General features: G+C 50.5%; 1 protein-coding gene across 1 annotated transcript in view; it reads right to left on the bottom strand.

The window, feature by feature from the left end:
• Positions 1–3971: 3971 nt before the first annotated feature.
• Ccdc12 (coiled-coil domain containing 12) overlaps positions 3972–11858 on the bottom strand; it is a 53008-nt gene continuing 45121 nt past the window's right edge. Inside the window, exons 3-7 of the mRNA XM_027414699.2 lie at positions 7571–7650; positions 6402–6463; positions 6196–6230; positions 4380–4456; positions 3972–4291 (exon numbers count right to left, since the gene is read on the bottom strand). Coding sequence (XP_027270500.1) covers positions 4209–4291; positions 4380–4456; positions 6196–6230; positions 6402–6463; positions 7571–7650 — 337 coding nt within the window. The 3' untranslated portion in view covers positions 3972–4208. The remainder of the gene's footprint in view (positions 4292–4379; positions 4457–6195; positions 6231–6401; positions 6464–7570; positions 7651–11858) is intronic.

Here is an 11858-nt window from a genome sequence, read left to right as displayed (position 1 = left end):
TCTTTCAGAAGACCCAGCTCGATTTCCAGCACTCACACTGGGGCTCACAACCATCTGTAACTCCAGTTTCAGTGGATCTGATACCCACTTCTGGCCTTGTTAGGCACCAGGCACATATGCAGTGCACAGACATGTGCAGGCAAAACATCCATGTTTAAAAAAACAAACCATCATCTCATGGGTGTTGGGGGGGTGTACATGCATGGCATGTGTGTGTTGGGGGTGTACATGCCATGGCATGTGTGTTGGGAGGGTGTTCATGGCTTGGCATGTATGTATTAGAGGTCAGAGGACAAGTTTGTGGAGTCAGTTCTTTCACCTTTATGTGCTTTTACCCACTGAGCCATCTCACCAGCTCTTGTTATACTTTTAAGCATGTAATATACTATTGTACTTTGATGCCTGTGAATTATGACACTGTCATTTCATCCCTGGTACTTAACATGTCTTCTGTCAGTCTTGCTCAGCAGTCAGCCTTACTGATCTTTCTGGTCTATTTGCTGTTTCTCCCTTTCACTCACAGGCAATGTGCCTACCTTAAATCACGGGAGTCCCCTTGCCTCCTTACATCCTTGCAGCTTGCAGGAGCCTGATACAGTGATGACCAGCTAGCAGTGAAATGGGACTTAAGGTTGAGTGCAGATGCCACCATGAGAAGGTAAAGCAGGGGGCTGGGGAGGTCACATAATAGGGACTCATATCCCTGATGCTTCAAGTGTGCAAGCACGTGTCATCATGCCTTTATGAACATTCCTGGCCTGTCTCCTGGTATGCATGCATAACAGGTCACCAGAACACTAGGGGTTAGAGTAAACACACGACTTTCAGAAGTGGCCTCATTATCTGCTGCCACCTAGTGCAAACCTCCTGATCCCCACACCTGGCACATCAGCGCAGCTATGAACACGTGTGTGTGTGTGAAGCTCTCCACTGCACTCACGTTACTCCAGCCATCTGCTGCTTTTTTGCCAACCCTGTGCTCACCAGAGCTCTGCTGGTCCCTTTCCTTTCAATCTGGGGTTTGGCTTTTCTCTTTTGACACACCATCTCCCTGTGATCCAGGCTGGCCTCAACTTCCTGCCTCAATCTAAGAGACTGGGGACTACAGGTGTTGAATACCATCTTCAAGATTTCTAGTCAGTTCTTGCATCTAACTCTTGAGTTATGGGGAATGGGACCCTCACTTCTCTAACAATAAAACAGACTCATTTTAGGCCACTGTTCTCGGCTTCTATGGCTATAAATCTCCCTTCGCTTATAACCAACCACCTGTAACTCCAGTTCCAGGAGATGTGAGACCCTCTCTGGTTTCCATGGGCACCAGGCATAGATGTGGTGTAGATACAGATGCAGGCAAAACACAGAAAGATTAATGAATTCCAGTCTATACACTGTTGCATTATTGGCTACTCTTTTTAATTTTAGTTTTAATTTAGTTTTTTGAGACAGGGTTTCTCTGTGTACCTTTGTAGACCAGGCTGGCCTTGAATTCAAGAGATCCACCTGTCTCTGCCTCCTGAGTGCTGGGATTAAAGGCGTGAGCCACCACCTCCCGGCCAGATTATTGACTACTTTTTTCAGAACTAGACTTTACATTTTTCAAATGAGGGCTGGGCGTGCTGGCACACGCCTTTAGTCCCAGCACTTGGAAGACAGAGGTCAGCCTGGCCCATAAAGCAAGTACCAAGACTGCCAAGGCTACACAGAGAAATCCTGCCTGGAAAAAGCAAACATTTTTAAATGAGATCTGTGTGCCTCGACCGCACGAGCATGCGCATGCCTCCTCCCCGAGCCCCAGCGGCACGCTCTGGTGAGCACAGATATCAGAGGATGATGAGCAGAGCCAAATCCACAATGACTCTGGTCATCAGGTTTAGTGCCAAGTTCTTTACCTGTTAGGTCATCTTACTGCCTGTCCCTCCTCCCTGTTGTAAGACAGGCTCTCATATAGTCCAGGTTTGCCTTTGTTACCTCACCTGTTTCATGTAATGACATGGAGTGAAGAAGCCAGGGCTTTGTGTACACTATGCAAACACTGTTAACAACTAAGGTACATACACACCCCCAGACAATTTTTTTTTTCCTAAATTGGGGCCTCACTGTGTAGTCCAACCTTTTTTTTTTTTTTTTTTTTTTAAAGATTTATTTAGGGGCTGGAGAGATGGCTTAGCAGTTAAGAACACCGGCTGCTCTTTCCAGAGGGCCTGGGTTCAGTTCCCAACACCCACATGGCAGTTCACAACTCTCTGTAACTCTAGTTCTAGGGTATCTGACACCCTCACACAGAGTATATACAAGCAAAACACCAGTATACATTAAATAAATAAATAAATATTTAAAAAAGATTTACTTATCTATTATGTATACAGTGTTCTGTTTGCATATATACTCACTACAGATGTGAGACCACCATGCTTTGGCTGGGAATTGGACTCAAGACCTCTGGAAGAGCAGCCAGTGCTCTTAACCTCTGAGCCATCTCTCCAGCCCCCCAGATGGTCTTTTCACTCCTGCCCCAGGCTCCCAAGTGCTGGGATTACAAGGATGTAACATGCCTGGCAAAGCACTAGAACTTCATTTTTGTGATTCCCGTCCAAATATTATCGCATGGCAGTTTTTGTTTTTCTCTTTCCTTACTGGGCAGTTTCTTGGTCAAGTCCCCAAAGGTCACAGATTGAGACATACCACTTCTGTTAGCTTTCTGAGCAGGAGTCTAGCCCTAGGCTGGAGCTGCAGGAGTTCCCAGTCACCATGAGTCTGACTCCACCACCACAGACTTGTTGCCACTGAGATCCCAGATGCTATGAGGAGCCCTCAACCTTCATTCCTATCTCTGCCCCTGACTGGCCAAGCTGGTTTGTCTTCAGAGAGAGCCAGAACCCCAGCTTGTCTGACACTCAATGCCTTGCCTGGTGCTCACTCTAGGCCCCACAGACCTAACCATCCCTCCTCTCCTTTGCCTCTCACCCCACCCCTCACCCCACTCCCAACCATCTTTCCTCTCCTTTCTGAGACAGGGTTCTGTAGCTCAGGACCACCTCAGACTCAGACCTTCCTGTCTCCTTCCTGAGTGAAAGGATTACAGATATCTGCTGTCAGATTCACAACTTTCCTTTAAAGGATTTCACTTATTGTTTGGGTGTCCCGGCCTCTGTGTGCACATACACCCTTCACCTCCATGACCTAAGTGCTCTGCACTGCCTACCACAGCTGGGCCACTGTGTGTCAGAAACCCAACATAGAGGGATGAGCGCACAAAATGAGTCAGGGCTGCAAAGAAGGAGAGGGGAAGCTCTGGATGCTATACCTGAGTCAGTGCTAACACTGCCAGCTTGTCATCTGGAGAACCAGCTGAGGCTCACAGCCCACCAAGATGTTAGGGGCAGGCTCCAAGGTCACAGCTAAACCCTGGCCCACCAGGATGTCAGGGGCCAGGCTCCAAGATCACAGCTAAACCCTGGCCCACCACAGCCTGACCTCTAGCATAACAGATCCCTGTCAGGGGACCCACAGCTCTGACTGGAAGAGGAAAGATGCATTGCTGGCACAGGGCAGAAGTGTGGTGGCCTCAAATCTGCAGCAATTCTATGTGGTATCTGTCAGAGCCCGGCCTCCTCCCCCTCATACTGGGAGGGTCCAGAGGACCTGTTTGGGGGCTCTCCAGTGTTCCTATAGATTACCTGAAAGGCTCAAGGCTATGGGGGTTCTGGACAGTCCCGAGAGGACAATCTCTGTCCCAGTGTCTGTGGCCTAAGGGTTCTGAGATGACCACTGCTAACTGACTAGAGACTTGGAGCCAGAGGCCACCCTTAGCCCGTCCCACCTCAACAAAGCTGGCTCAACGTAGGGGTGATAAGCACACTGAGCATAACCTCTTCATTCTAAGAGTCCAAACCCAGAGCACCTAGCAGACAAGAAATGATGACAGCTCTACTATGGGAGTTTATTTTTCTCTATTTCCAGAAGTTAAAAAAAAAAAAAAAAAAAAAAAACAGCTCAATATACACACATATGTACAAACCTCAGCTGACCCACTCAGGGTGGTGAGCACCCTGGAGACAAGCTGGCCTCCCCCCATATAGGCTGAGATTGACTGGGCTGGCTTTGTTCCTGAGGCCCGGAAGTGCTGGCCAGCCTAAACCCATCCTTGCCTAAGACCATCTTCCAGAAGGACAAGTGAGCTGGGCAGATGGGACACGGAGAACACCTCAGTCAGAGTCACAGGCCTCCTGTCCAGTGGTGGCATCCACTGCAGAGGCCAGGTTGTCTTCCTGGCCTTTTAGCCGTTCACCTGAGCAGGGAGCAAACAAGTGTTAAAAGGCACTGTGCTAAAGCCACCACCCCAAGGGCAGGACCCCCGCTGACCAGACGGCACTTACGGATCAGCTCTGCAATGGCTCTCTGGGTCCTCTTTTCTAGCTTCTCCAGCTTCTTGGCCACATCTCTCTTGAGATCCCTGGAACAGGGAAGGGCTAAGGGTTTGCACGGTGTGGCCCTGGGACCTTCCTGTGGTGCTTCAGCATTGACATCCTCAGATGTCTCTGGGGACACTGTCTTCTCTGCTCTTCTGGGCCTCCAAGGTCCACCATTCTTCCCAGGTCCACTGAACTAACGAAGCTAAGGGGATGTGCACTACAAACCCAGTCCTGTTACATCTCCTAAGTCAGCATCAGGGAAGGACTTGCCTTGGCCAGCTGTCAGCCCTGTTCCATCTACTGCCTCAGACACACACACACACACACACACACACACACACACACACACACACACACACACACACACACACACACACACACACACACACACACACACACACACACACACACACACACACACACAACACACACACACACACACACACACACACACACACACACACACACACACACACACACACACACACACACACACACACACACACACACACCCCAGATGTGCACATGAACTGAACCTGAGTTCTCTACAACACACACCTCACGCCTGTTTCACTGAGTTAAAGCCCTGCAGTAGATGCTGTATCCATATGAATCTGCAGGCAAGTAAAACAGCCTTGACCTCTGGCCCAAGGCACAGAGATATATGCTACAGCCTACAGCACCCTCCCTCACCCACTTTCTCAGCTCAATCAGAGGCCCTTGCTGTTGCGGAATGTTTCTTTACACCATGAGAAGATGTGTCATGTGACTGGTTTAATAAAAAGCTGAATGGTCAATAGCTAGACAAGAAGAGGTTAGGCAGGGCTTCTGGGGACAGGGAGGGGGGGGCATACAGAGTTGTCTATTGGACGCAGAAGAAGCAGGACACACAGGAGGAGAGGTAAGAGTCATGAGCTTATACAGCATGTTGATGAACAGAAATGGGTTAAGTTAGAAGAGCTAGTTAGAAACAAGCCTAAGCTAAGGCCAAGCTTTCATAATTAGTAATAAATCTTCATGTCATTTTTTGTTAGCTGGCAGCCCAAAGAAAAGTCCGCCTACATCCTGCAGGCTTCCAGACTTGCAGAGATTGGGTACCCCATTTTACAGTCAAAACAGGGACATAAACCCATGTCTGCTTGTCCATCCATTCTGCTCACTGTGGTCCCCTGAGCACAAACGAGTGAACTGCTCACACGGGGCCCCACCCACCCCAGGCCGGTAAGTCTCACCCCACAGAAGGTTTGAAGGGATAGCTGCCCTGTCATCCGTGGGCCCCTCATAGACAGTTTGAGGGGATAGCTGCCCTGTCATCTGTGGGCCCCTCATGGACGGTTTGAGGGGATAGCTGCCCTGTCATCCGTGGGCCCCTCATGGACGGTTTGAGGGGATAGCTGCCCTGTCATCCATGGCCCCTCATGGACAGTTTGAGGGGATAGCTGCCCTGTCATCCGTGGGCCCCTCATGGACGGTTTGAGGGGATAGCTGCCCTGTCATCCATGGCCCCTCATGGACAGTTTGAGGGAATAGCTGCCCTGTCATCTGTGGGCCCTCATGGACAGTTTGAGGGGATAACTGCCCTATCATCCGTGGCCCCTCTTCAGCACTTTGCCCTCTGCTATCATTCATGCCCTGCTTAGCCCTTACTTCCGGCTCTCCTGTAAAGAGTTATGCCTGCACTGCTTGTCCCCTACCTGTCCTTGGCTGTCCTCCCAGCAGAGGCCTGTGACATGCAGCAAGCCCCATCACCCCCCCGAAGAGCCACATGGACAACACTTACCAATCAGGTTTCCGGGGTGCCAGGTTGGCCAGGTCCTAGGGAGACAGGAGACAACTCATCAGGGCCAAGGCCCAGACTTGGGAGTGGAGAGATGGGCACAGAGGCGGAATAAAATGGAGACAGGCAAGGAAGGAAGTGGGGTGGGAATAGAGACATCTAGAGAAGGGAGCAACACAGCCAGGGAGTGAGGCCACCCAGGTACTTACCACTTCCTCAATGACTGGCTCTGGCTTGGCTGCCTCTAGCTGCTCCTTCACCTTCTCTTCCACTAGAGGGTGCAAGAACAACACGGGTCTGTTGGAAAGGAACTGCCACTCCACAGGGATCAGCCTAAGTGGCCCCAGGGAGGGGGAAGAACTCTAAGTTTCTTGCTCCTCCCTCTCTCCTAGACCTGGGCTCAACCACAGCTCTGCCAGAGGTCTGGTTTCCCAGGCTGAAGGCAGCCCCCAGGGCCCAGAAAGGGACAGCAGCAGCCTACAGCTGGAATGGACAAGGCCCAGACCTCAGTCTCCTGTGTACGTGGGAAGTGTGGCATTAAAAGTGAAGGCTCTGGGTCTCCGCCTGGCCAGAGTCTGGGTGGCTTTTCTTCCCATCCGGCCCACCTCAGACTGACACTGACAGGCACCACCTGCTTCCTCCTTCTGGGGACAGATGCCAGAAACACTAAAATAAACTATGGGCTCTGGGCTGCCTTCAGCCCTGTCTTTCTGCCCTTCCATTCTCTTGCCAGACAGAAGTCCTGGGTGGCCTCCTGGTAGACACAAGGGGCCAGTTTCTCATCCCGTTTCTACCTTGAGGGGTGTCCTCACCCAATCTGCCACTGCTCCACCGGGTGGGGCGTGGACTAGCAGGAAACAAATGGACAGTGTGTGGGTTTTTGATGAGGTAGATCTCTGCGAGCTCAGGCTTAGCCTGGTGGACGTAGTGAGCTCTACATGAGAGCCTGCTTAAAGCAACCAACACAAGCAATAAGCAGATTCTTCAGGACAGAGACCACTCTGCTGCTGTGACCAGGAGGCCCCCTGGTCACACTGTTGCTCTCAGGCTGCATCACGGCAGTGGGGAAAGCTGGGCTGAGCCCCTCCCTGGCCTTTGTGTTGCTGCTGGCTGTTCTGTAGTGTCCCTATAGTCAGCCTCTCTCTGGGGTCTTTTATTCTGCCCCTCTCCCAGGGGCACAGAACTTACCACCTTGCCCTGCTGCTCAAAGACCCCAGGTCACTTCTACTCCTCATGGCCTGAGGGCTTGTGGCCCCCTTCAGGAAGGCAAGTGCAAGGGGCCCCTGAGGAGGTGTTCCAGGAACCTGGTCTCTGCATTGGGGCAGCTCTTCTCTGAGGGTGATCATGGGATACAGGGGGTAAAGGGCAGCCCATGTACCTGCAACTGGTTTGGCCTGGGGGACCCGCCTCCTTTTCAGGTCCTCATCCTCTGGGACATAGTTCCGGAGCCTGAGTCCCCTGTGAGAGCAGAGCACAGGCAGACGGTAAGCCCAGGGGTAGGGTGGGGTGGGGTGGGTGCTTCTCCTGTGCCTCCCACAAGTTCCATGTTTCCTCCTGTTTGTCTGGAAATGGCCAAGTGAAGGGAAGCAGAACTTCAGCTCTGCCTGTCCTTCACGTATTCCTGAGGCTGGGGCCAGATGGCTGGGAACATTTACTAGTATCTATGGGACCACCTCCATTTGACAGTGATGGCAGCTGAGTGTGATTGCACACCTGAGAGCAAGGCCATGCCAGAGCTCCATACTAGCTCTCCAAGCCCAGCCGCCTTCCACAGAGCCTTCATGTCCTAGAGTCAATGTATGCCACACAGTCCATCACCTTTAGTGGAAACAATCTGTGCTTACTGGGCCAAGGGTGTGTGGCTGAGTGACATGAAGGTATGTGCGTGTGTGTGTCTGTGTGTGTGTGTGTGTGTGTGTGTGTGTGTGTGTGTGTGTGTGTGTGTGCACATGCATGTATGTAACACACAAAGGCAGTATGATTTGCAAAGATTCCAGGAGGTGTCTTCTGGGCCAGAGGCTATAGTGGATGGGACCAAAATGTAGGAGAAACTAGATCAGCTCCACACCTGATGGGAATGACCCACAAAGGCCAGGGGGACAGACACAACATACTTGCAGCCATGGTATGCTAGTGAGACCAGTGAAGCTCATGCCCTGAAGTCTTTTGAATGTAGCTAGAAAAACCCAAACCTGGGGGTGTGGAGTGGCAGGGGCCAGAATCACCCAGCAGGAGACCAAACCCAGGCCTTTTAACCCTCTGCAGGCGGCCTCCCAGCTCAGCAGTTCATCAATGCCCCAACACACACAAAGGACTGTCCCTGGGAAGAGGGGGCCCTGGCTACCCCACAGGGAAACAAGGTGAGTATCCCTAGGGGGGCCGCTGGCCTTAAAGACTGGAGGTACAGACAGTAGACAGAGCCCTAGACCAGAGAGACTCAGAAGTAACCCCTGTTTTCTCCACTCTATTTTGGGTCCTTGAACTCTGTCCCCTCAGAAAGTCCTAGGTTTTCAGATAGCCTACTAACTGTGAGACCTCTGCCTAGGGTGGGTAAAAGTGCTGGTGGCTTCCCCAGTCCTGAGAGGGCAAGCTGTGAGGTACAGGAAGCTTGTGGCCACACAACTAACTAATGGCCATGCTGTGATCTCGGAGCTCCACTTGTGCTCTGCTCACAGGCCAGCATACAACCTCCTCCCTCCTGCCAAGGCCCTGGGGCTGGGCTAAAACCTGGGGAGTGCCGGTACCCACATGGCCCATCCCACACTTCTAGGGGTACCCTTTCCCTGTTCCCTACGCCTGCTCAGGCCTGCAGTAAGCAGCAGGTCACTGGGGCACACAGTGAGAAAGTGGAGCCTATTGGCTACCATGGTTTTTGCTCACTGCAGGGTGGGGAGAAAAGAGGAAGAGAAACTGGGTGTGGGAAGAAAATGGCAGGGATTAGTGAAAGGAAACAAACACACCAAACCCCACAACCAGATCCAGGTTCCACGATTAATCACAAGATAGGAGTCTGCAGCCAAGAAGCCCTAGCTGCAGCCCCAGGTCTTCAGGAGGTCACTGGCATGATTGGGGACCCAGTAAGGCCTGGAAAAAGCCAGAATAGTAAGAGAGCTGCAGTCTTGTGCCTACTTCCCAGGTCCACTTGTGGAGTAAGCTCTGTGTATGTTGTGAGCAGCCAAGGACATCTAGGCCGTTGATGTGAGAGGTCCCATTAAGGCCTTGGGTTCCAGTCAGTGAAGACGGAGGCTGTGCTGTGTGCCTGGCTCTGTATCAGGTTAGGTTCAAAGGGCAAAGGAAGAGTCTCCCCTTTATAAAGCCTGAACAGCTGTCCCTGCCCACTGCCCAGGCAGCAGTCTCTGGGAAAGAACCACTGGGGGGTGTTGGAGACTTTTCTAAGCAGGTTCAAGATTTAATTCCCTTCCCACACAGTTTAAACATCTGCTAACTGGCCTTGGAGAAGAGCCAAGGTGACAGGACCGTGGGGCTGCAAGCAGAGAGAACCTTCTTCCCCTTGAACATCTGTCTCTTGCTAACTGGTGTCTGAAAAGATGAGTTTCCTGCAATCTCAGGTTGGAGAGGAAAAAGAAAAAAAAAATGTAGTGGGGCCAAGGAGGAGCAGGACCCTAGCAAAGGCTTTTCATTGTGACCCCATCCTAAGAATGGGTGACCCTGCCAGAAGTAACCTGTACAGCACCAGGGCAGGTGGGTCACCCCTCAGCAGGGGTGCAATACTAGAAACCCCATCCAAAGGGCAGATCGGGGAATAGCTAGGCCTGCTGTTGGTGAGAGGGACCATAAGTTCTCTCTGGAAGGAAAGAAATAATCCAGAACTTCAGATGAGCTCTAGAATTTTCATGCAAAACATCCATGGGTAATTGAAAACAAGGAACAGAAATACAGCTGTAGAGATCTGCATACTAGAATTATCAGAAATAAACTTTAAAGTCAGATTGGCAGGGCTGCAGAGATGGCTCAGAGGTTAAGAGCACTGACTGCTCTTCCAGGGGTCCTGAGTTCAATTCCCAGCAACCACATGGTGGCTCACAAGCATCTATAATGAGATCTGGTGCCCCCTTCTGCTGTGCAGGCATACATGCAGGCAGAACACTGTATACTAAATAAATAAAATCTTGGAAAAAAAAAAAAAGTCAGGTATGGTGGTACAAGCTAATATTGAGAAGCTGAGGCAGGAAGATTACAAGTTTGAGGGTAGCCTGAGACACACAGTAAGACTGTCTCCCCAAAACAAAAAAGAGAATTAATTTCCCACTCTCTTTTCCATTTCCCTGGGTTTGGGTTGTTGTTTTGTGTTTGTTTTGTTTTACATTTGGTGTGTGTGTGTGTGTGTGTGTGTGTGTGTGTGTGTGTGTGTGTGTGTGTGTGTATGCACATATATGCACCACAGAAGTCAGAGGACAACTTGTAGGAGTTAGCTCTCTCCTACATGAGTCCCAGGACTAAACTCAGGTCGTCAGGCTTGGCAGCAAGCACCTTACCCCGGAGACATTTTTCGCTTTTTAAAATGGGTCTCCTGTATTTCACCTGGCCCTGAAATCCTGATCCTCCTGCCTCTGCCTCCTAAGTGCTAAGGTAACAGGCCTGTTACACCACACCAGTTTTACTTTATTTATTTATTTATTTGTTTATTTATTTATTTACTTGTTTTTTTTCCAGACAGGGTTTCTCTGTGTAGCTTTGGAGCCTATCCTGGTACTCGCTCTGGAGACCAGGCTGGCCTCGAACTCACAGAGATCTGCCCGCCTCTGTCTCCTGAGTGCTGGGATTAAAGGCGTGTGCCACCAATGCCCGGCTTTTTACTTTATTTTTTAAAGATGTATTTATTTATTATCTATAGTACTCTACCTGCATATATGCCTGAAGGCCAGAAGAGGGCACCAGATCTCATTATAGATGGTGAGCCACCATCTCTCCAGCACCCAATACCCAGTTTTAATCACAGGATACCAATGATATGGTAAGATTTACGTATTTATAAACAGAATACCAGAAATAGATTTAAAAGAGACAGCGACTGAGTTTTGAAGACAGCACAGGCTGTCTCTCAACTGGAGATCTTGCCTCAACTTCTCAAGTGCTGGTGGCAGGCACCAAAGCCTGTTTCAGACAGACTCATTCAGAATTCAGTGAGATGGGGTGGAAAGTTGGCTCAGTGGTGAAGGGCATATTGCTCTGGTAGAAGCCCCAAGTTCAGCTTCCAGTAACAACGCGGTAGCTCACACTATCAGTAACTCCAGTTCAAAGGGATTTGACTCCCTCTTCTGACCTCCTCAGGCGCTGCACTCAAGTGATGCATAAACACACTAATGCCATGTGTTGGTAGCACACTCCTTTAATCCCAGCACTCGGGAGGCAGAGGAGAGCAGATCTCTGTGAGTTCAAGACCAGCCTGGTCTACAAGAACTAGTTCCAGGACAGGCTCCAAAGCCACAGAGAAACCCTGTCTCAAAGGGAAAAAAAAAAAACCCACAAAAAAAAACAGACACCCACTCTTCAGTGAAGAAACTGACACTGACAGCAATGAAGTGTGGGCATGGAGGGGAAGCCTGTAATCTCAACACTTAGAAGGCTGGGGTGGGAAGACTGAATTCTCCACAGCCTCAGCTACACAGTAAGACCCATATCTTAAACAAAACAACCCCACCCCC

Source organism: Cricetulus griseus, chromosome 4, assembly GCF_003668045.3.
Source record: "Cricetulus griseus strain 17A/GY chromosome 4, alternate assembly CriGri-PICRH-1.0, whole genome shotgun sequence".
Classification (NCBI taxonomy): Eukaryota; Metazoa; Chordata; class Mammalia; order Rodentia; family Cricetidae; genus Cricetulus; species Cricetulus griseus.
This window is presented reverse-complemented; position numbering and strand designations above follow the sequence as displayed.